Raw genomic sequence first — 25,539 nt, 5'->3', positions numbered from 1 at the left:
TGAGAAGGCGTTCCAATACTTTTGTCCATATAGTGCATATTTTCGGAGGATAAGAGACTCATTTCTAATTCTAAAAACAAAAGTCACAATTTTTCACACTGGTGATGATGGGAACCAGACGCCTGAAGCATTTACGGCCTCTAAAAGCCACATTACAGACATTTATTACACAGAATGATGCTACAAATATTTTCCTGATGCCTGAAATAATAGTTTTGTGACAAGGCTTTGGCCTAAAACGTATGTATTTTTTTAACAATTCATGGCAGAGGGGTACATATGGAGTGTCAAAATAGTCTCCCAATAGAAATATATATTTTAGATTTGCAACTGAAACCTCAGAAGACACCTAGTAGATCCACTGCATATTTTGGATAGTAAATAAAACATCTATGTATGTACTGCAGACACCATGTTCCTTTAACCATGGCCAAGAAGTCACAGAAATCCTTCCAGAAAATTCTTCCTTATTAAACATGTCAGTAAGAGCTGAACAGTTTACTCATATGTACCTGATTAGTGGTTCCCCACCACATGGTGTTTTTTCTAAGCACTGATCTACCACTGATCCATCTAGTCAGCTATTTAACACGCCTGTCTTGATTTGCAGTGGGTGCGTTACAGCAGAGTACTGGGGGAAGTACAGGGCCGGGAGTACCTGTCCTAAACCACCGCTCAAGATTATGAAAGTCAAATCCTATTACTTCCTTTGGTCCACTATTGGGTGCCGTCCAGTCCAGTAAAGCTATGATTTATTTGACTAGTCCAGCAAATTGATGTTATTCAGCTCATCAGTGTGACGCCAGTACTGCCAGTACACATACACAACTAGGTAGGAGGCCCATCAGGATCTGGATGGCAGGCTAGCAGTTAATGACTAGACCTCTAGAATGTAGTAAAGAGAAATCACAATGGTTTGGGTGTACGACCCCCCCCCCCACACACACACACATGCTTCATAACCACATATGGGAAGTGCATGGTTAGGCCACAGTGTATTGCAACCATCAAAGTACTCAGGCGTTGTTCACCAATTCCCAGCTATCACACTGACTGTGTGTAAGGTCCTACCCACTGTACTGTAGCTGATGAAGACCAAATATATCCATAGTATCTTCTGAAATCCCTCATAGTGACATCTAAAGTGCCATGCCAGGCATGAGGATTGGCTTATTACTAAGTCCCAATGTAAGCGCTCTGTACAAACAGCAGTGTTTCTGGTTAAGAAAAAAAACCCTGCATATGTTTTCCACTCTATATGGCCGCCCACAGAACAGAGTCTAGAAATTTGCAGCTCCTGACCAAAACACAGCCTGTTTTTCCACTGCAGGTCAGTGATTTAAGAACACATGGGCTACAGTGCGTAAATGGAACAACCTATAATTCCCAGAAATCTGGGAATTATACATCTGTCTTGGTCTGTTTAATTCCCTAAATTAATGCATACATGTGGGAAGGCAGCCGAGATATTCAGCTCAAACTTCTAAGCCTATACATGCCCTCATGGCAGCTCCTGAATCAAACACTACTTCCTGAAAATGAGTATAACCACTGTGGGAGAAACAATCCCGAATGAGCTTGTTGCGGGAGTGATGTTTTCATTCCACCGTGGGTGAAATCCAAGGCTGCAGTCTGGCCAGATTCTAATCCTGGTGTATTATTATCCAATCATATCATGTTAAAGACAACAAACTGCTTGATTAGTGGTCAGGTGAACCTGTCGCCCACATTTGGCAAAACTGGACCAAACCATCTTGAGTGACCTCTGAATGATGAATGATGGTTTCTGTCCTGAAGAAACCCCAGCCTGACTGCCTCAATGACTATTCTTCAGTAGGCCTCACATCAGTCGTGATGAAGTGCCTTAAAAAGCTGCTTCATCACCTCTTCACTGTCTAACTCCCTGGACACACTACAGTTTGTGAATGACCTCAAACCCTTCACGCATCTATAATCCATCTGGACACTGGGAGGGGAAATCATGCTGAAATGCTGTTTGTTGACTAACAGTGAATGACTTTAACCTTTCCAACAATGGACTCTTCTTGTTGGCTGGATTATCATTCTGATAGCTGTATTCACAGGAAGGGGTAATATGGTAAATGTATTATATCACAATATTTAAAGACACTCTCATGAAACACGTTATTTACGAACAAAATTTATTTATTTATTTGATATGAAGACAAAACTCCTATTCAAATACTACCCCATGCTGCCCACCTCTGAGCTGCCCTATATGGACTCTGTGGACTGGTAAACAGTGTTATTATGGAGCATGTAAACAATGTACATCGTACATACGACATTCCGCTTAAACAAACCTTTTTTTATTTAGAAAATGGGAGGGAAATGTGGTTGTCCATGACATGGGCCCCTTTAAATGACTTCATACATTATGTTGCACAAGAATGAATGTTCTGCTTACATTTAGTGGGTGAGGAGGATAGCACAGTCCCAATTATACCATCTTAAAGACAGACCAGCCGCCCCTGAGCTGAGTTCCCCTTGAAAGACATAGTTATAAGGACTTAGAATCAGTTAGTAATTTGTTGTCTCCAAGTTGGTTATGATTAGAAACTTGTTTGAGGTCGGATCTGATAGTCGATCTGCAATAGGAAGCAAATATTAGGCGTGGCAGGGTGTCTCGCAACACTTCCCACCCTCCTGTTTCCAGTGCTTTAATATGATATGATATAGAGTTACTATATAAAAATTGGAATCGTTTGTCATATTTTCTATTCAATTAGTCTCATAACTCATACAGCATAGATTAATTACATTATAAACAACAAACTAAAAGGTATTTTGAATGCTTTAGTCATTGTTTTAATTATTAAAACTAAATGAAATAAAAATAAACATGAATATATTTAACATATTTGTCGACATATTTCAATGTGTTTCACTCTCCACTTTTGAAATATGATCAAATCTGTATATGAATTTTGTTTTGTCATTCTGAATATTATAAAACTTTTCTCTGTCCATCCCTCTGGACACATGACATCATATTTCAAATCTTTCGGATTGGATTTATTTAAATCAAACCTTTAAATGATAATTTATATAATATCTATGTAATCACCTAAATCATGTACTCAATTTAAATGATTAATTTAAATAATTAATATCAAAATATTTGGTCTGTCGTGGCTGCAGTAATCAAATATCGTTTTCTTGTGTATTTGGGAAATTACTGAAAACCGATTGATGAATCGTTGAACCGGACGTCCATTGTGGATTACGGATACGAAATCGCTCGAAAGAATCGGTTCGGTAAACTGAATCGAACTGCACCCTGACTAGTCTCCCACCTCCACTGCGCCTGTCTCGGCTCGCTCCAGATCCAGCGGAGTCCAGGCCGGGCTTTATCGCGCCTCTTGCCTCTCGCTCCCATTGTGATGCTACTCCGACTCGCGCACTTCACGCGGAGTTAGCGCGAGCGTGGCCAAGGTAACGAAAAAAGGAGTAACCGCCGTCGTTTTTAGTGGATTTTACCTGATCAAATTCATCCATTAAAACATGTCTTACTACCTCAGGGTTTTAACACCGGAGCTAGAAAAGTGGAGCTCCGTTCTCCGACACAGTTAAGAAGTTAAGTTACGCGAATCTCTGAAGTTTTTTTTTTCCCTCCCTCCTCGGAGCAGCTCGGCGTTAACAGTGTTCAACAAACCGAGCCATCATGGCGAGCCGCTGGCGGGTTGGCTCCGTCACTTCGCCTGGGTTTTGCTCTTTGTCTTGGAAAAGTCCTCCTCAACTTTCTCCGGGTCGCTTTAAGGTTTTTAGCCGCTGCCTCGTCGCTTTCCTGGCGCTGCTCTGCGGCGGACTTTGCAGCGGGGAGAGCGAGTTTTCGATCCTGGAGGAGGCGCAAGTTTTGGCCGTGCAGATGAAGAAGCTGTCCGCTCAGGAGCTGGGGGTTTTCACCATGCAGGTGAGTGAACGAAGCGAGGGTCTCTTACTGTGGCTTAACCTCTGTTTCCCAAACTTTTGGAGCTAGTGCTAGATATGTGAAATACCTCCGAGCTCCTGCTTGTAGTCCGAGTGAAACAGAGAAGTGGCCGTGTTGAGACTAGCTGCAGACCGGGGCGCTGAGGGAACAGCAGGACGGGTCGAACAGCTCATTTAGCGGAGTTACAGAGCAGGGTCGATGGCTTGGTTGTCGGCGGTGTGAGGCTTGAATAATCTCGCTAGTGCTGCAGGCAGTGTAAACTCTCACTGTAGGATCGTCTCTTAGAGATTTCAGTGTTTGTGCGGCTTGACTCTCACAGTCATGGTGCACTGGGTTTAAATGGTATAGTAGTTGTAGTCGAGTGTGTGTGTGTGTGTGTGAGAGAGAGAGAGAGAGAGAGAGAAGACCGCTTGCTTTAAAGTTGAATGCCTACAGTGATGATCGTACATAAATATGTATATAAAATGATATAAAACATGGATTGCTGGTAATAGTATGTGTATGTTCAGGCCAGATGGTTTCAATAATTTGACAGTCAGAAAATCTTTCCCTCCTCCATTTTTGGGTTGCTTACACGTCCTAAAGATGTGCTTTTATTGATCACCTATTATTGGTGGGTTGTAATGAAATCTTCCTGTACATGTAGACAGTGTAATGGTCTAATATGTCTCATTTTAAAGGGCTTTAATTTCTGTTGGTTATTATACACATTTTCTACAACACCTATTCAGATCCTTCTTGTTGATCTAACAAATCGCAGGTTTTTAAATGAATGAAAGTCTATACTGGTGCACATATTCCAGCACAGTCACCTGACCTCCCCTGTATATATGCGCAGACAACACACTGAAGCACTGGGGAATGGGCTTGTCTTCACATACTAAGAGGCTGGAAATGGGGCTTTGTAATAATGCTGGTCTTTGATCATTTTTAAGCGATATGTGGACTCCGTCAGACCCGAGAAGGCTCTGGTTGGTTGAAGAAAAACCTGCCCTAAAAACAAAGAACGACGTCTCGTTTGCAAAGTGTGCTTTTAAACAAATGGCAGACTTTGTTATGACGGTGCGATGCGATGGTGGTGGAGGAGTATGAGGAGTGTACACTTCACAGTGAATGGGCAGAGAGGTGGTCAGTGGGGGGCCCAGCCCAAATGGCCTTTCATCTCTGTAAAAAGCTGTAGAGCACATCACACACACACATCACCATCTCAGAGGAGCTGCGCCGCTCCCATCGCTCCTATCGCTCCTGCTCCATTGTCACACTTGGATGTTAATAATCTCTCTCTGTCTCTCTCTCTCTCTCTCTCTCTTTCTCTCACACACACACACACACACACACAAAACACACACTCTTTCCCTCTTTCCTGCTAACAGAATTCTTTTCCCTTTAGTCTCATAATTGATGCTAAATCAAATGAATGGTTTGCTCATTCAGGTTCGTTTTCAGTTACTCTGGCAGCGGTTGGTTTTTAACGTCTGTTTTGAGGTCAGCTTTGCAGCTGTAGTACAAGTTGTTGCATTTTTTTCTGATGAAAAAAGAGCATTAATTTCCAGCAGTTGTGTTAAATTGGGCTGTTCTGTATGTTCAGTCAGAGCAATTCTCCACAAACCTGGAGTATCTGTTTCCAGTTTAAATAATCCTGTGCCCATGAAAACACTCCAGCGAAGTAGCATTGCCAGACTCTTTTACACCTGAATTACCGTGTTGGATAAAGAGGCTGGACACATTGTAGAAAATTCCCCACAGTATGTTTGTTAGTGCTAATATTTCTTCCAGTGTAACGCAGAGAGACGTGTTCAGGGTTTTAGAACCTTCTTCAGCCCATCTGCCCTCTCTGTTTGGAAATGTTCTCTGGGATTGAATAGCAGTACTCCCAGCCTGACTTTATATTACACTTGATTATAGGATTTAGGACATATAAATGTCAGTGTTAAGTAAATATTTCGTACTCCTGATACAGATCTCAAAATTACACACTCGATTCATGTGAAGTTAATTGGAGATGATTTATATAAAGTGAGTTTTGGACTCTTCTGGCAGTGTGCAGTGTTCTCAGATGCCGACAGTCATATCTTGAAATTGCGCTTAACAGAGTAGGAAAACAGATTACCTTGCTGCACTAAGTGCAATAACTCATCCTGAGTTGGAGTAAATTTGCTTTTCAGTTAAAGTAAATTAGCTTTGCTCTGCGACTATTCCATTGACTCACTTTTCAAGTTTTACTCAGATGTTTGGTGTTTCATCTGTGAAATTTAGTGTGTGCAGCCAGTCAGCTGGGGTTTGCTCTAAGGCTGTTGCTCCAAGGCTGCTTTGAGCTGCTGTATATGTTAATGCAGTAATTGTGGTGATTTCTGAATCCTCCTCTTCACCTGTATTACTTGGAGACAGGGCTTTGTTGGACCCTGTAGCCTGGTCTGTGTCCTGTCTACAGCTCTGGTGCAGAGCTTTACACCCTTACACCTAATTGTCATTTTCTTTTATGTTTTTATTATTAAGTCTTTTCTGTGCTTTGCTTGCAAAGGTTGTTGCTCACTATTGAGGATTATCATCAGTGGTTAAAACAGTGTAAGAAAATAACAGTCCAAATTCAAGCTTGTAAGACATTCCTTTAGCATGCTCAGGAATAATGGGTGGGTTAACGTCTTTAAGGTAAACCTGAATTTAAATTAAATGCTGTGATTTTGTGATCTGTTTCTGTTTAGATCACCCAGTGCTGTTGTATATTAATTTAACTCTTCATCATTCGGGAGACGTGATATTAAGAAAGGGGGGAAAGAATGTATGAAGTCTGTTAGCTCACTCAGCCGTAGCCTATGTCTGTGGTCGTCAGAGGGGCAGTGGACATGCATTATGGTGAATTTGTCTCACTCGCTGGTGAAAATTAGTCCTGCTTTGGGGGCTGCTCCCTTGTGAAGTGGCCCATTGAGACAGTCCCAATGCAAATGACCTATACAGCCAATGGCACCCCATCCATCAACTTGCTGCTGCTGGGGCTCCTCCACAACGGCTCTTCCTGGGTGGCTGCCACCTCTTCCCTCACTAGGTTCTAGTAGTCACAGCTGAGTTTAATATTAACCTGGTTACGCTAGCTGAGAAGCTGGCGGTAGATTACTCGCGGCCTGTGTCTTGAAGTGAATGCTTGTTAAGCTTTGATTAAATAGCTGGGCCGTGTTTGTGTGCTGACTGTTCATTAACTCTGCTACTGTGACCTTTTGACCCATTGTCTTTTTTTTTTGCTGCACACAAGGCCTTCCTGGTAGAGAGAAGAAAAGATTATTTTCCAAACACACTTCATTATTTTACCCTGGCTAATCAAAGCCATGACACATTAGATTACTAGATGGTTACCAGATGATGCTCAACAACAGGTATGAATCTGTGCTGCTATTTCCATGGGAGGTGGTACAGCTTCTCATATTAACAGAATGGTATGTAGCTGGAATCACTGTTTGTGCTATTAGAATTCATTGAACATGCAGATATATTTGGATCACTGTAGTTTATGGTTCAGTGTAGTTTGACATTATTTGGTTTATACAGTTATTTGCTGAAGTTATTTGTGTTTAGAATGACAATTATTAGTAGTATTATTTAAGCAAATCATATGTAATTAATAATGAATAATACATGGTTTAATCTTCAATTAAAAAAGAATTCACTGCATGGTACAGGAAAAAATATTACTTCGCATTCTAACTACTTTTTTAGTTACCCTTTGGATTAAAAAAAAAAGTGCTCAACACTCTTTTCTGATTTTTCACAGTCCTTCAAAGTGAGGAGAAGTATAGATAAACTTGACACATTGAGAGCAGGGAGATCTATTTGTTGACAAGGTATCTGTTGAATATTTTTTGTCACAACTCTTACTGGAAAGCTCCGGTACGCTGTTAGCTGAAGGTGGTGTTTTGACATGATTACTGAATGATTGAGAGACAAATCTGCTGTAGATGCATACAGACTAATTATCACACTGCATGAAGCCTTACAGGCACCATAAACATTGGGAGTTGAGTGTTTCTGCCTAAAGGGCCGATATACATGGTGTGAGGAGCTTTGAAAAGAATGTGGGTGATGTATGCGTGGGTAAATTCAGAATAGGGTGCGAGTGGCTTGGTACATATAACTTCTTTAGTTATATAGTACATATAACTTCTTTAATTTATTTGTATAATTATATTGATTTAATTTCTTTGTAGACTGGTTCATGTTGATGAACGGATTGGAGGATAATAGATCATATGGATTCACAGGAGTTTAAAAAGGAGTTTAAAAGACCCAGTCAGAATGTGTTCTAGCATTGCTTTGCCATGTATCTTCAAAATCCTTAGTAAATTCTTGGTGCATTTTTCTTCAAAGGTCAAAGGGACACTAACTGCACTTTCTTTAGTTTGGGATGGGATTGCAAAAGACCTCTTTACAGAGAACAATACCCTCAGATAAATGCTCAGATGCTCAGGCTGTGTGTAGACGTGTGTAGACCTTGTTAATATATAGGAATCATTTATTTGATGAATGCTCCTTGCTCGGAATTCGGAGTTCGTAATTATTGTTCTATGTTTGTGCCGTCTGCCTGTTTGTGTTTTTGTGTGCAGACTTAAAACACTGGTTTGTTGTATGAAAATGAGCACTGTGCTTCTTATTCATAAGGAAGGAGTTACAGTCTTCACTGAAAATGAGCCTGGAGCTGTGTTGCACAACCTTCTTATTCCATATGTACTGTTACTTCATTCTCTCCAGTGGACTGCAGCAGGATATGTATTTCCTGTATGTTAGATCTTCCTTAACTTTTACATTTTGTCTTGGGGTTTTGTGACCTGGGTTCTTCCCATTGATCGTCATGTTCTGCCTCCAGTAAACCTCAGCAGTGTGACACTGCAGCTTGCCAAGGTTGTGTGTTGGAGTAAGCAATAGCACAACAGTGGCGATATGCTGTTGTTATCATAATAAATAGGCCATCAGTATCGCTATAGCTCTGAACAAGTGCATGTAAAAAAGACTTTTTAGACCAACTACAGAGAGCCTGTAAACAACCACCAGTGTATGGCTACATAAACTGTATAGCAACAAGAAGCTAATTGGTAGTCTGTCCATTTCTTGTCCTGCCATTTTTGAATTTTTACCCATTTTAGCTTGTTTACAAACAAAAAGCATTTTCTTTTTCTGTTCTAGCCTGTTTGTTGCCTCTGAACATAAAAATAAATCAATCAAATCTGTGAGCAAATATTTTATATTATGCAAATGTCTTCAAATATCATGTTATTTCTCTCTCTCTCTCTCTCTCTATATATATATATATATATATATATATATATATATAGATCTAGATAATTTTTTACTATTTTTTCCACCAAAACTGAGGTATGCTCAACATCTGTCTCAACCAAAACTTTGCTGTGCTTTCATTTGAGCTTGAGCCTACTGTAAACGTCACCCTGGAAGGCTTTCTCACAGCGTACTGTGAGTAAAGGAAACATAAGCTAGCCATTGCACAGCGTTTGGATTTAAGTGAGGGTTCTCTGAGCCGTCTCATTGCAGGGCCCTTGGTTAAGATGCGGCTCTGTAACTGAGCGACCTAGTTAGATAGTGTTTTCTGAAGGAGCTATTGAGAACGGGCATTTCACTGAGAATTTCCCAGAGGCAAATCCGAGCCTGCTTTGCAAATGTCTTTTATTAAACAGGAGCTGTAATTAACTGGCCTTTTTCAATCAGGTTAGGCTAACACACACACACACAGTCTTCCACATGGACGCTCCCGCAAACACACACACACACACACACACACAGTCTTACACATGGACGCTCCCGCAAACACACACACACACAGTGGTGAATAGAAGCTTCACGGGAACTATCTTTTGTGTGGCCTTCAGACGGCGCTTCAATAAGTTCCTGCAGGGCTGACCCGGGATGGCACACAGGACCTTATCAGAGAGGCGTCAGCAGAAAGGCCTGCGCTGCACGAGCATGAGAGAAAGAGCGATATTGGGTGGGGGGAAACAGAAATGCTGTAAGAAATGCTGTGTGTGTGTGTTTGGGTTGTGTGCTGTAGGGTATGAGGGTTGGTTCAGTGCTTACCCCCTTCTCAGCCTTTGCATTTGAACTCCCCTCCCCCTCTTTTCCTCTCCTGGAGTAGGCCTTGCATTCACAAGCAGGAGTAAGCAGGGTCCCCACTGCTTCAAAACCAGACTGCTTTTCTCATTTCTCCCCTTTTCTTGCTTTCTGCTTCAGTGTGGCCCACTCCAAAACACAGCAGCACAGTCCCTTGCCTATGTTTTGTACACTGCAAAATAGGGAACTAGATAATTAAAGAACGTACAAGAGTTGGGTAATTGGTAGGCTATACATTGGTATTGAGGAATTCAATTGTTTGAGTTATTTGAGTTCCTAGTTTTTGTTCTGACCTTTAGGTAAACCAAGTTATTCATTCAGCTCCTATGCATAGTTCTCTTTCAGCAGATCATCGTTTTGGTGTAGATTACACTAAACTGAAAGAGCTTAATTTGAAGCACCACTTCTTTTTATGGTCTATTCAATGGCTTGTGCGCATGTGAGAGTATGCGTGGTGTCTTAACTGAGCCGTAGGAGCTCGTTGTACTAGGCAGTGGGGGCAGTTTGAGGTGGAGCATTGAAAGCGTGATTGTGGGGGCTGGGAAGTTGTGGACGGGGTGTTTGAAAGGCTCCTACAATGCCGAGCAACAGAATGAGGTCCCTGTCCTTGTGGTCGGGCCCTTTTATTGTCATGAATAAATAAATAAACCCACTTCATTAATCCTGAATTCTGTTTGAAAGCTGTCTCTGTGCAGCAGACACCAGGGCATCTCTGTTATTGTAGCTCTGCTCCCTAAAGCTATTGATGGGAAAACAACAGCCTTCACAAGACTGAGACCACAGCCTTAACTCCCTCTTCTTCTAATAAACCAGCTGTCTTGAATGAGATTGTGACTGATTGATTTGATTAGATTAGATCAGTTTTGATGTTTCTATGGAAGTTCTTGGAGCTCATGAGGGATTTTTAAATGCTGTAAGTGGAGATTGCTGAGATTGTGTGAATGGCTTGAATTCACACTTGAGGCCTGAGCACACCAATCCATCAAACACAAAGAAACCTAAATGTTTGGTTGGTGTGCCGTATCTGCATGTGATGGGAATGATCTCCCACATCCACACTATTCTAGAACCCCCCACCCCCAACTCCTGCAGTTCAAGAAAGTTCTTCTGACTTCACACAGACTGTGTCGGAAACTGAAGGTAGCTTCAAGCCTCCAGCATTGCTGTCCATGCAGTCTCATGGGTCAGTGACTTAAAAGGCAGTGTAGTGATGAAGGTTTTCTTTTGCCGAATCATAAAGGTAACAGTTCATCCTGCTGTTGCTATGGCATTGACCGCTCTTTGCTAGTTAAGCTTTGTTACAGTTAGCTATTGCCAGTTTTTTGCTTAACGCATACCTCTCAGTGTAAAACTGTAGTTTCCTTGATGTAGTTGAATGATGAGTTTGGTACATGGACGTGACATATTGTAAACCACAAACACTGTTGTCTCCTCATTCAAATGCACATCCCACAAGCAAAAGAGGGCTGTAAAACGGTCAAATTTCAAACCCCTAAAGTGGTATATAACAGGAGTCTTGACTCATTAATATTTATGCCCCAAAATTGTTCATACATTACAATACCCAGCAATACCCAGCGTTCTTGCCATAGTCCAAGATGACAGCGCAGTAACATTTCTGAGAATGTGGTGCTTGTATTACTTTAGATTGTCCCAGACAAGATTCGCTACACGAACCAAGCCTTGTGACTTTGCCTGGTGCCACTAGCCGGAGATGGAACATCGAAAGCGGTGTGCAGGGAAGCATAAGCATGATGGTGAGTCCGTATTCAAGGAGAATGGGAATACATGCTAGGCTAAGAGCTCACCCCAGCCTATCAGCATTCCAGATGAATCCATTCAGCTAACAAGTCTAACCACATGGATAGCACTATCTTATAAGACCTGTGTTGGCTGGATTAATTATTAAATAATTTGAGCGTAATTATAAATAAATAAATAGAGCGTATCAAATTATTCACAAGCCCTTTCTAAAAAGAAGGACAGCCTGTTTTATTCTCAAACCAAATCATAGCGCTGTATATATACAGTTGTGCAAAACTGGACATTTTTCGCCATGACCAAAGTCACATGTAAAATACTAAATAAATGCATTCAGATGGAAAACTTTAAGGCTCCTTTACTCAGGACACATCAGGAGGAGCCATTAGCTGTGTGAATCATGAAGATGTGCTGATGCATTGTGGAGCACGGACATTGTATTAATTACAATTTTTAATGCAGTTGCATTGTTTGAACATCAAAGCCGTGGCACAACCACCACTAATCAATAGCCCGGCTCAAGTCAAGGAAATTATGCAACTGCGGGAACACAGTGTAAACCATTCATATATAATAGTAGAGAGAAGCTAACTGACTTCTCAGAAGTTCTGTTAACTTATCAAGCTGGCTTTCAGTCTGACTTGATCCCTAATTGAGGTAAACAGTGGTTCCATTTGATATTAGAATATTGGTGTTTGTTGATGCTTATTAGGTAGGTGTGCTCCAGCTTTAAGAGATTAAAAGTGGGGGGCGTGTCTGTAAACGCAGGGCTAGGTTGTGTGACTTCCTTCTTTGGAAGCAGTTTATCTGATACCACGAGAGTGAATGGCAAGGTGAGAATTCCTCTTTGTATGTGGGGCATTGTTTTCTTCCTGGGAAGAAGGCACTACACAAAGAGGCTTTATACAACCTGTACTTCTGTCTTATTAGGTCCCTGCTCTTTTCAAGAATGTAGCACGGCACAGCAAGGACTGTCGATCACTGGTGTCATGTAAAGTTTGAAACGTATGGAAAGATCAGTGTTTAATGTTCGAGCCAGGCTCTATCTCTCTCTACCTCTCTCCTTCTGTTTTTTATCTTCTTTTCCCTCCTCTCTTGTTCTTGTTCTCGCTTTCTTCTCTCTGCCTTAATGAGTCTGTGCTCTCCTTCAGTGCCCCACATGAAGCAGGAAATGACCTCAGATGATGTCTGAACTTTGACCCCATCTCTCTCTATTGGGGAGATGAAAGAGCTGCGCCTCTAAGGCCACTAATTGTTTGGCCGAAAGGCCCGCTCCGGCTTGGAGTACGATAGCAAAGGCAGAAAAACTGCAAGAGCAACAGGCTAGGCAGCTGTGTTTTGCTATCACTGCCTGAACACGGTTCTCTGGCTGCCAAGGACAGTGATTTTATTTTCCCAGCCCCACTGGTAATGTAACACCTGCATTAGCACAGCAAAAGAAGGTTGGTGCAAGGAGACAGTGCATTTCCCCTTGCTGGTATGTAAACATAAATGTGGCTTTGAAAGTACTTGGACTGCGTGGTTGTGTGTGTGTGTGTGTGTGTGTGTGTGTGTGTAAACTGATGAGCATTGCCCAAGTTATTCATGTTTATTTATTTATATCCCTCATAGGCATGATCGAGACGTTGAAGAGTGGCTTTGGATAAACTTGCTGACCTTCAGCTGGGATCATATTAGCAGTGTTAACTGATTTACTGGCCCGTTTACTTGTGATGGCAGTGCCGGTGTTGTTGCTGTATGCGAGTATTGTATGTGGCAGGGGAACTTCAAGATCGAGCGAGTTAACTATGTGCACACCCTGCACTGGATTGAAAGCGTTAAGTGTTTATAGTGTTTGTCTGCAGTCTGCTTGGCACTTGCAGGGCTGTTAGAGAGTGTGTGAAAGAGAGAGTTGGTTTGGTGCCAGCATGTCTCTTACAGGAGCCTTGGGGACAGCTTGTTGGGTCCCTGGCGACTGGTGAAAGGAAGATCATGTCTAATGAACGTTTGCAGAGAGATGGTGCACCAGAGCACTGTGGGAATGCAGGTGGCCTCAGGTGAATTGTGCGTGTGTGTGTGTGTGTGTGTGTGTGTGTGTGTGTGTGTGTGTGTGTGTGTGTGTGTGTGAGAGTGCATGCACACTAATGAGAGAATTTCAAACATGTGGTGTGTACAGACTGACACATACCAGGTCTTTGCTTTTTTCATTCTTGGGTACTGATTTGCAGTTTAGATTTTTATTTTTGGTTTGGACTGTTATTTAGAACCCTTTCAAACCTAAGGCTGTGTTCAGATTGCCAGTTCAGATCTGATTTTTGGTGTATCTATTTTGTATCCAAATGGATTTATTTTTAAAGTCTCAACAGCCAAAAACACTTAAATATTTGATATCGATCTGATTACTTGCAGACAGTAGTCTCAACAGATCTAATCTGAGAAACAAATTCGATTTGCCTGCTAATTTTTTTTTGTTCTAGTAGAAATGTTATATTTTAAAAATAAAGAAAGACATTTTGAGAGATATGTGATAAGTGTATTAAATGTGGAATAGACTGCCCCCCCAGAAAATCATTTAAAGTCTTACATTTGATTAACCTATTATTATTATTATTATTATTATTAATAATTATTATTATTAATTATTCATAATATATTAATACATAATAATAATAACAATAATAATAATAAATAAATAAATTATATATTTATTCTGATCAGACTACTTACCATATATAAACAGACTATAAACCATATGATTCCAATATTACAGTGCATCCATAGACTTAAAAATCTCAATTGGACAGATGTGACCTACATTTCAGACCAATATTTGATTACACATTTGGTTTAAAATATCAGTAAAATATGTACGGATATTGTGTTTAAGTGACGCTGGCCTACTTTGCTTGAATACCTCCATTTACTGGATTTGTGTAACCCTCTGCAAATAAACACATTATATTCTAATGCTATTCCAGGTGCATTTAGTCCAGGTTGTTTGTGCATCTGCATCAGTACATAAATATTGGATGTCGGCCCAAAATTCCCATGTCATTAGATTCGCCTCCCAAAAGAGTGACATCTTTATGCTCATTTGTTCAAGATTTTTATTTATTTATTTGTAATTCATTTTTGCTCCTCTGTAGGTGAGTCATGTTAAAGCTCGGTCTTTAGAACATCAGTACTATACATTATTGATAAGCTGGTTCCAGCCTCCGTGTGCCAAGCATTTTAATTTTGCCTGTGAACTGAGATTAACTGTGGTGAGATGCTGGTGTTCTTGAATACACTGTAGGTTTACGGGGATATATTTGAAAAGCTGTGATGCGATGATGGTAATTGCCATAATGTGATTTGTTTATTCAACAGCAAATATTCGCTTGGCACAGATCTTCTTTTTATGGGTTTTCACTGCACTTTTCTGGAGAATTTTATCTTTTTTGGACATTTTATCTTTTTTGGACATTTTATCTGTTTGCATGCATGCTTTCATTAGGCTGTGTAGTTTACTATGCTAGCCACAGTAATGCTTTTTCAGCTGTGTTTGAGGCTTTCTCCATGCCTTTCATCCCGATTGTCATCTCTGTTTGGGTTCCTCTCAAAGCTATGCTAAGTGATGGTGCTTGTTTGTTTGGAATGCCTCCTCTTCAGAAAAGGCAGAAGACAGTGCCACAACCAACCGTCACATTCCTGTATGTCTCTGGATGGGAGACAAGGAGTATCTTTTCCCTTTTTTTGTTTTTTTATAAGAGGCTTGGATTACCTCCAACAGCTCTCTGAGAAGAAATGTCACTATTGAATTAGCAGCCACAAAGGAAAGGAGACTAAAATTTGACATTGAGTATATTCAGACTTGCATGTTTTTTTGGCTTCAGGTTATTGAGCAGTGAAATGCATATATTATATTTATTGAAAGGAATATAACGTGTAAGGCAGCTTGGGTTCTACAATTTTTTTTGTCCTTAAATTAATTTAATTAGAATTTCCCCTGATTTCAGGAACAGGGGCAGAACAAGCTGTGTCCATCCGACATAGTGGAACAATTTGATTGTGACCACAAGCTATTCATCGTGTTTCTTTAAAATGCAGGAAAACAACCTGGCTGTGGTGATGCCGTGCTACTGGAAGGCTCTTGTATAAAACACTGTATTCTTTTCACTTTGCATTTGTAGAAACTGGGTTTCGCCTCTTTGAAAACCTCGCTACTGCATAGATGTACCCAGGGGGTGTGAATGCACTTCCTGCAGCACTGCAGTAGAAATCACTGTTGAGATTAAAGGACTCCTGTCATCAAAAACTGAATTGTCCCTTGCTGTATTGAAATAAAGAAGTCTGAAGAAATAGGCTAACATTGTTAAAATGTACAGTTCACTCCCCAGTCCATGCAGTCCATATATGGACATTTTTCTAATGACACAAGACACTTTAAAGAAATTTACAATTCTTACATTTTAGCTCTGCCTTTTCATATTGCAGTTCTTCTGCTCTCAGCACAACAGCGTGGAATATACAGTTTGGAGTCATGCATAAACAGCAATACATGGAATATTGAAAAATAATACCACATTTTCTGGCTCAGTAGCAATACTAAGACCATAAGTTGGCCAGTCCGACATTTTTTTTTATTATAAAATGAGATGGGATGTGGGATGGAGTGCAGTCGTTTGGGTGAATTCAAGTCTTTTTTTTTTAGCTTTCATACAGTTTGTAGTTACTATCATATACCAGTCAAAGAATAATTAACATACTCTATGAGAGAGCTCTCTGAACTTCACTAACATTTACAAGCAAACTCCGAATATGGCTCTTGGATTTCAAGGAACGGATTAAAAAGAAAATGTTCACCTGTTTAAAGAGGCCAAATGTATTTGATTGACTGTCACTGATATGACTGGAAAACAGTTGTAAAACACCCTTCTTATTTCTTACTTCGCCATTTTTTTAATTCCACCTTAAATTGTACAGCATTTACATTACAGTACCAGAATTTAACTTCTCTTTCATTTCATGTGGAACACACAATATGATTAAGCTTCATGTAGGGCTGGGCAGTGACTTTCTATAAGTTTGGATAGGAACTAGGTTTGCACTGGAGCTTGCACTGGGGCTCGTGTGTATATGTGGAAAAAGAGAGAGTTGTTAGAATAGCTCTGTTTACGTTCAGTGTGTCTGAACACAGCTGTTTTCACTGTCTCTCAGAGACGCTAGTTAACTTTCTCTCCTCTAATCTTGGAATCGCGAGTTAGCCAACAGTAGTAGTGGGTTTATTTTAAATCCGGCAGACGCGAAAACAGCCTTGAGTCCTTGTGCAGTGAGCACATGTGCACTCTTTGGTAGGAGCCTAGTCTTGCTAGAAACACCTTAGTGTACTGGCTGACTGTGATGCATTTTAATTATGCAGCTCTAAACATATTATGGTATGTACGAAACATGGAGTCATGCTAAAATAAACACTGTCTTGTTGCAGTGGCTCGACTCTCAGCAGATCACCCACACAACACTGTTTTACTAAAGCTAGAGCAAATAATCGCATGTGTCTGAGTGCATGGATATGTCTTTGCACACAGCAAGCTATGGAAGCAAAACTGCAGCAGTGATCAGCCATGTATACACTTCAAATTACTTCCCAACCCTTCTGTTATCACATGACTGTGATCGTGACCTACTTTGCTGTAAGTTTCGCGGTGTTGCGGACAGTTCTTTGTTGCTTGTAGACTGCATTTGGTTTTTGGTTATGTTCTTTTTCCTCCAATTCCAGCATTTGTTTGTGTTATCAGCCTGATACCGATACCGGGTATTGGATTGGTGCCATCTGTAGTTTATGTTCCTCTTTTTTTTTTCTTCCTAGTTCTTTTCCAAGGGAAGCTGACCGGGTATCAACTGTAGCAGGTCACTCTGAATGAGCCTAATGGACTTTGGCAGCTCCTTGGGTTCTGGGGGCCCCTCCTCTCCCTATCCATCTCCGTCCAGCTCACTGATGCCTGTCTGTAACCAGGCCCCGGTGTCCATCTGAGCGTGCTCACAGTGTTTACGGAGTCCACATCCGGCAGACAGCCTAAAGAGGCTTTGTCCTCTGCACTGGAGTTAGCAGCGGGATCCAAGGAATGGGTCAGGAGCTGGCCGTGTAGAATCGCTGATCCTAAACTCAATGGGTTCTTCTTAATTACTGAAATGTGGTTCCTCAGTTGGCTCACTATTGGTTTTCATTTTGGAGTCGCTTCAGAAACACTCCTTGTATAGCTTGAAAACTTGCATAGTATAGTAGACAAAGTGCATGTTCATTGCTCACTGGTGAAGAACACATACATTCACACCCTTGATGCTTGGAGGGGCAAATGCATGAAGTGCGGCAGGTAGAGAAGCTTGGAGAAGCTAATGCATTTAACGTGCCGGGTAGTATCGGATTGTAGAATTAAGGGTGGGCAAAATGTTAAATTTATCATGATATTTAAAGACATTTTTACCATATGTAATATTTAACGTGATACTCATGATCACAGACAAAATGCATCAGTAGTGACATTTTTAAAATGTACAATCCAAAATGTATCCCAATACGATCAAATATTGTCACATTGCACACTCCTGTGTAGAACCCATATTGAAAATTCAAGTCCTGGAGAATAGAGGCTCCAGTCTCTCAGCCTTTACATTTCCTTTTATTTAATTGGGCCACTGAGTAGGTTTTTCCATGCTCAACCTTTCCTTTCCATGAATAACAGGTGATGTTTACTCTCTAGTCTTGAGTTTTGGTCGCTCAGGCCTAGGGCATACTCCTTAAAACAAGGCTGCATTCCTCAGTAAAAGCCATGCAGAGCTCCCCCCTGCCATCCTGTCAGCTGGCCTTGTCACTGCCACCTGAGCCATGGCTGTGGGTCATCAGGACAGAGGAAGGACACATTTTCCTATAACTCTCATGCTCACTGGATGGACAGATGGAACGAGAAGCTTTCTCCCCTTCAAGCAGAACAATTTTTGGACTGAGGACTAGGTCATACTTTAAGGATTTTATATAATTTGCAATTTTTTTCTAATTAAATGTTTCCAGTCTGTCTGATTCAGTCATTCAATTGTAATTCACCCATGGTTGTGAGGATGTATGTGTTTGTGCATTCATGTTCTTTTGAGAAAAAAAACAGTGGGCCACTTGTTACACACTGAACCCCAGCATGTATCTTTTTGTTGCTGGTGTTTGGGGAAAGACCTGTAAGGCTAGACCAGTAGGGATACAATTTGTACTGTTCTAAAGTGGAATGCAACACTGTGCTAGCATGCAGACTCTGGTAGGGTGTTAATCTCTTTAAAAATCACAGAACTGAGAGTATTTACACATGTCACTCTAGACATGATCTCACTTTTCATTAACTGTAAAAAGGAGACCACCCTGGACTCACCAAAAGATTTATTGGAGCGCACTTCATCCAGCTGAAGTGGCTTGGATTAGTGCAAAAGATGCTCAACACATTAAAATGACTCTTTCTGAATTGAAAGGCAGGTTGACACAGGTGCTGTGTGTATTCTGTGCCAGAATGACTCTGAAATGGCACTTTTAAAAGGACTTCAGGCGTTATTTAATTGCCCTTTTCCACTACATTCAAGCAGACTTCCTCATAGGAATGTTTGATTTGAGCTACGTAGTGGATCATTAAACTTGGTGCTCTTTTTTTCCAACTACACCAGTCTTCACCAAAGCCACACTCTCCACACTGTCATTTATCTTTCATTCTGCATTTGTTACAGTTTCCCAAACTGTTAACTTAAGCAGTGCTACTCTTTCAGTGCCATCCTTTTATGGCCCTCACCTCGTTTCCTGTGCTTGCAGATACAGTGTAATTAAGTTTAAAATCCCAGAGCAAAGCGTAGCACGAGCAGCACTCTGACTGCAGATGTGAAGTCTGTTGGCATGTGTTTGACAGGGTCGGCCCAGGCGCTATGAAGGAGACTGGGCACAGAGGGCAGTGCTCCCTGGCAGAGCTCACACCATCTGTGGGTGTTGTGGGTTGGAGCGGTTTGAGGGTTGGAAAGCGCTATGGTAGCCAATACATGGGCCATGAAGGCATGCAAAATCTGAACCTACTCCTATAAACGGAGGTTGATACAAAACACACACTGTGCCGAATTTTACTTTTTTGCTTGTACAACTCACCTGTTTATGTATTTAGATTGTTGGTCATAACCCAAGTGAATAAGCACACATTATAGACTGAAATGCTTTTGTTTTTCTTTGGGATTCTTGAAGCAATGCTGCACAGACCTCAAGAACCATTAAGTGTAATGCCTGGTTTATCCTTGACACGTTATGAAAGTTGAAAGGGTCTGTGCGGCTAAAATAACATCACGCATCCAGACACACCCTCTTGCGAAAGCTTAGTGTGCCTGTCGATTGCTGTGTTGCGCGCATGGAAAGTTTTATAGAACCACTGCGGAATTGGAGCTGGACTTCTGAAACATTGTTTATATATATTTGATTATTTGTATTTATTTTATTTATTTTTTGCCGCAAGTGGGTTTAAACTTGTCTTTGTTCGAGGAATGCATGCCCCTCACAACATCATTTGTGATGTTCATAATCACGTCTGCATCATATAAGATCTGTGTCTAGGTAACTAAGCCCAGTGTTCCTAGCTACTGACTGATGGTTGTTACATTGTTGTTGTTTTTTTCTCGCCACAAAAACGCTAAAGCGTCGCAACTTTACATTGCGAAAGTGAGCAGTACATTTTGGCTTGCTCAAGTTCATGTGTTACTTCTAAACACAAACTAGACCTTTCTTTTTTTATAGAGAAGCAACTCTGGCAGTAGAGGTACAGATGCCTGCCAATCACAAACATCAATTTCAGTCGAACCATTCAATATCAGTTATCGTCCAAAGGCTAGAGCTTAAAACTTAAAGCCATTTTGATAGACGCTGCTATTTATTAGCCTGAAATATCAGGATGCATGACTGTTGTTTAATACATTCAGTGATGTTTACAAGTATTGAATGGAGCTACAGTATGATTGGCTGTGGTTGATTTAACACTTGTTCTGTAACAGGCTTGCTTCCTTCATACCGCACTGACTCCAATTTGTTGCTAGTTTTAGAACCATGAATTAATGCTTGTTGGCATATCTTAATCATTCGTTGTTTGTACATCATCTGTCTAGCCAGTGCTGGCGTCTTGGCTTCCCTTTTCACTGTGTGATTTGGAGCAGTGTCCACATCTCTGAGCGCTAGTCCAAATTCTGTCTGATGGGGAGTGGCTGGATAATGCTTGCCCACCGCAGATCCTGCCAGTAGTGCAGGAAACGAAGCGATGGCTCCATCGCCCTAGATAGATGGATGAGCTCTCGGAATGTCAAACGGAGCTGTGAGCTCCAGTTCAGTTTTTTTTTTTTTTTTTTGCTCTTCTCCTTCACTCCCTTCCCTCCTGTGCTTTCTCAGTGTGGTGCGAGACGCGTTTTTGCTTTTGAAGCTCTGACTCCACCACTAGCACATAGCCCTCGTACGCCTCCCAAATTTGAACATGCCTCCAGAGGAGAGATCAGAGAGCCTGACCCACTCTCATATTTACTTCAGCAGTCTCTCAGAGGCAGCTATGCACAAAGCTCTAATTTTAGACGAGAGAGTCTTGGGCTGTATGGCTTTTGGTTCTAAGTGTCCCTCTATTGCAAATTAACCAAGTCAATATGAGTCTGCCGGGTTGGGCACAGCTGTAAGTGCAAGTGCATGAGTAAATTTTGGATTTAGGCAACCTTGACTCTGCTTGAAAACGATGTCTGTTTGTCAATAACTTTGGGCCTTATTTACTAACTAAGGAAGAAAGTAAGAAGAATCTTTAATTAAAAGTTCTGATATTTGCCAGTGTTTTATTTTTTGGGATTTATTTAATTTATGAGGAACATGGGATTGATCATTATACGAGCATAGCTGCAAACTGTCACATCATAAATTTGATGGTTTTCTCTAGAATAAGAAAATTCTTAGTATATTGGTGAATGAGCCCCTTTGAGACTAATTTGATACCTTTCTACACTTCACACAACTATAGTTTTCTGTTTACATGATACAGGAGGTGCATCTGATGATTAAAGAACGCCCTGCCTTCTTTCAGCCAAAGAAAAAAATAATGTTAAAAGTTTAGTCGTTTGATAAATTTCAGTGCAAATTCAATCTTTCTCCTCCCAGACCTTCCAGAACCTGCTGTGTGAAAAAGCAGACCAACAAACAACTCTCAAGCCAACGTTTTGTTTCTCTCGCATACCACAAGTATATTCACAAGTGCTATCCATTCTTTTCTTGGTGGAATTGTAGCTCACATATACTGGAAGCCCTGCGGCCATGGCTGCATGTGGAAAGGGAAGGTAATAAAACACCCGGCCTCTCAACTGTTGTCATTGTTATTTGGGCCCCCTTCACATGTGGAAACCATTATATCCTGTCTGCTGGACTGAAAGAAAACAGGGCTGCCGTGAGCTGGAGATCTGCTCGAGATTCCGCTCTGTGACCCAGTCTCTCAGCGGGCCCTGCAGTGTTTTTACAAAGAGGTTTTGTTATTGCAGGACCCTGGACTCTGTCGGCCCTGCACTCACACTTGCTCGATCTCCGCATGGAGCACCGTTGAAATGCATGCGGCACAAAGCAGGCCGAGAGCACGAGCACACGGCGAACTCGGCCTGGTGATGGGACTTTCTGCGTTTTGGTAGCTGAGTGAAAGCCGGCCTCCCTGCATTTAGTTAAAATTACTCACACATGTGCAGTGTTGCCTTATTATTGCTGTAGCCTAAACCTTTTGCCTTCCCGTTTTTCTCAGATATCGTAGCCAGACATCATCAAATGCAGTCATGTTGAAGTGCATACGAGTCCAAGGCCTTGAAATTTTATGAGCATAGTGTTTTGTCTGTGCTGCTTGCTTGTTACCTTGGAAACAGTCACTATTCTGCAAGGCTTCTGCGAGACTCGTCTTCTTTTTCCCTCCTGATGAAAAGGGTGGTGGTGTTATAAGAATTTAAAAAGCTCTTGGTCCATTAAGATTATAGCTGAGTCAGACTGAGTTAAAAATGGCACTTTTCTTCCTTATTGCGTGTGGAACAAATTTCTCTAATTCTCTCGTGCACGCCTGTGTGCACACACACACATACACTTGCGCATTCACCAAGCTGATATGCTGGTAATGCATATCTCAGCCCCACAACTCTGCACTTCAAAGAGTTTTGAGCTCAACCTGTTATAAGAGGGTTTGAGCTTTGCTGGAGGCTCAGTAAATTTGGTAGTGAGATGCAGGATTAACAAACTCAATTTATGCTCTCTGCCTTCAAACCAGATCAGGTTTTGGCAAGCAGCATCAAGTACTCATTTAATTACCAGTCTGCCTACAGCTCCACTGGCAACAAATTAATTAAGGTGTACCATTAAAGAGCACATCTATTTTTTTTACCCTGTTTTCCACCCTTGAGGTCCACTTATAAGGCTTCTGTTCCAAAAACATTATTCATTTTAAACTCAACCTTTTTTAAACCTCTCTTCATCCTTACAAATTGAACACACTGTTTATTACTGTCCCATTAAGGTGGATATTGGACACATGAGCTCCGTTCTGATGGTACTGTGGGAAGCTGTATAGGTAGAGATGTGTAAAGGAGCTGTTTCGCCTGTCATCAGAGAAACCCTGTTTTTTGCAGCTTGGTTTTCATACAAGGACTGCAATGATGTGAGAGTGGTGTTTACTAGGACTACAGCACACAGCTATTTTGATAGTTGGATAATCTGTTGATTATTGAAGCAAATAATCGATTATTTGGATTATGAATTATTATTATGATCTTGAATCGCTCGGTTGCCAAATAATTTACGTAGCTCTTAGCTTTTAAATTAAGCTTGAGGTTTTATACATTTGCTTACCAACAATGAAGAGGAATACTGTATTAAAAAACAATCACTGTTTACTAAACTTACTCTCCTTTTTAAACTCACCCTCACAGGTATAACTCTGCTCTCTTCTCTCACACCAGAGTGATGGCGCTGCAGATGTGTGGCCGTGCCGCCTTATGGCTCCCTAATGGTTTAAGCCACATGCTCCGTTCATGGGATGGACAGCTGCTCAGTGTGTATGTTTTCGCTGCAGCTCTGCATCCAGATTAAGGAAAATGATTACTGTCAGAAGTAACCGCAGCAGTAAAACTGTATTCCACGCTATTGTGGTGTAATCCACGGTTCACATGTGTCCCAAACTGTTCCTAGTTGGTGCGCGAGACACACGAGAGGTCACCGACTATTAAGTAGTTGCCCTCTAATTTGGTCATCGTTTTTAGTCGACTAAGTCAATTAGTTGTTGCACCCCTAGTGTTTACATTATACTTCAGACTTCTTTACTTTTAGAAAGGGAAGAGAACTTTGGTTTTCCATGATCTAGCTTCAAGTATTGGATTTGTGTTGCACTGATATTGGAACTTCGATACAATCCAAAGTATTGATATTCAATGCTATTAAGAGCCAAAAACATACAATTTTACATTTTACAAAAAAACATGTCGGAACCACCTTTGGGAGTCGGCCGATAGGTGTTTTGAATCAGTTACCAATGATGCCAATTATCCCTAGGCAATGAGACTGTTACTTAATATATAGAGATGTTATGTTGTTTTTAGGGTAAACAATACTGCAGCGCAATTTGTGCGCAAAACAAACATTAATGGAACTTGAAGGGAAATACTATAGACTCTTATTAGAAACCAAGCTTGAAATTATTTACTTCTTCAATGGAAACAGTATAGTTCATAATAAAATCGGCACATTTTAGAGTCCTGTGTATTATTATCTGGATATTTGAATATTCTCAAAGGTTTAAAAATAATCATTTAAAAATAGTAAATAGTAAGTTGGTTTATATGAAAATTAGCGTTTCTAATGTTACACATATGTACCTGATATGTCTAAAAACCCAGTCAGTTTCTTCCTCACTTCCTCACTCACTTAGCAAGAGCCTAGTTGTGCGTATTTTCTGCTGCAGGGCTCATTGTCAACCAGCTTTGTTCTAGTCTCAGCCTAATCCTAATTGACTAGACTACACCATACCACGTAAAAATGCTGTGAAAAATCATATATCACATTTGACTGAAATAACTGTCCCTCACATGTGTATTACAGTAATATTGTGAAAACAGGTGCAGGTGCAAAATTGAGAAAAAGATTTTTTTTTTTTTTTTTTTTGGCAACTGTGTCCTTGGAAACAGATATAGAGTGTGTGTTGATTGTGTGTGTATGCTTCTGGATAAAAAAAAATCACATCAGAGGAAAGGCAAGCATGCCTCATTCTAGGCCAGTATCCTTTGTAGTGCAATGAGCCCACTGCTCCTATGAGTGGGAGCTGGCAGAGGGGTGGAATAAAAGGGGGGGAAAGGTACCTGCAGCAGGAAACCTCCACGTCATCCTCCTCTCCTGCCTCCTGTTCTCTTCGCTTTCATCTTCTCTGTTTGTGCCCAGTCCCTGCCACAGCAGCTAGGAGATGTCAGCTTCCTCACCAAGGAGGAAGTGTGGGGCTTTAGGAAACACAGCTGCATAGCAAGCACACAGATACTAATGCTGCACTGATCTGATATAGGCGTGGACATATAAAACTGGATGTATTAAAATGGATTCAGTGTCATCCAGATCCAGTGACTTATTCATGTTGACTTGCTACAGTCTCTGTAAAATTGTCCAGCACAATTTTCTTTCCACTTGAAAAGAGAGTAGTAGTCTTGTATTACTTTGCACATAG

General features: G+C 41.0%; 1 protein-coding gene across 1 annotated transcript in view; it reads left to right on the top strand.

Moving 5' to 3' along the window:
* The first annotated feature begins 3,448 nt into the window (after positions 1 to 3,448).
* The window catches only part of cachd1 (cache domain containing 1), a 71,077-nt gene continuing 48,986 nt past the window's right edge, over positions 3,449 to 25,539 (top strand). Inside the window, exon 1 of the mRNA XM_072684257.1 lies at positions 3,449 to 3,934. Within this exon, the coding sequence (XP_072540358.1) occupies positions 3,686 to 3,934 (249 nt within the window). The 5' untranslated portion in view covers positions 3,449 to 3,685. The remainder of the gene's footprint in view (positions 3,935 to 25,539) is intronic.

Source organism: Salminus brasiliensis, chromosome 7 (genome assembly GCF_030463535.1).
Source record: "Salminus brasiliensis chromosome 7, fSalBra1.hap2, whole genome shotgun sequence".
Lineage (NCBI taxonomy): Eukaryota > Metazoa > Chordata > Actinopteri > Characiformes > Bryconidae > Salminus > Salminus brasiliensis.
This window is presented reverse-complemented; position numbering and strand designations above follow the sequence as displayed.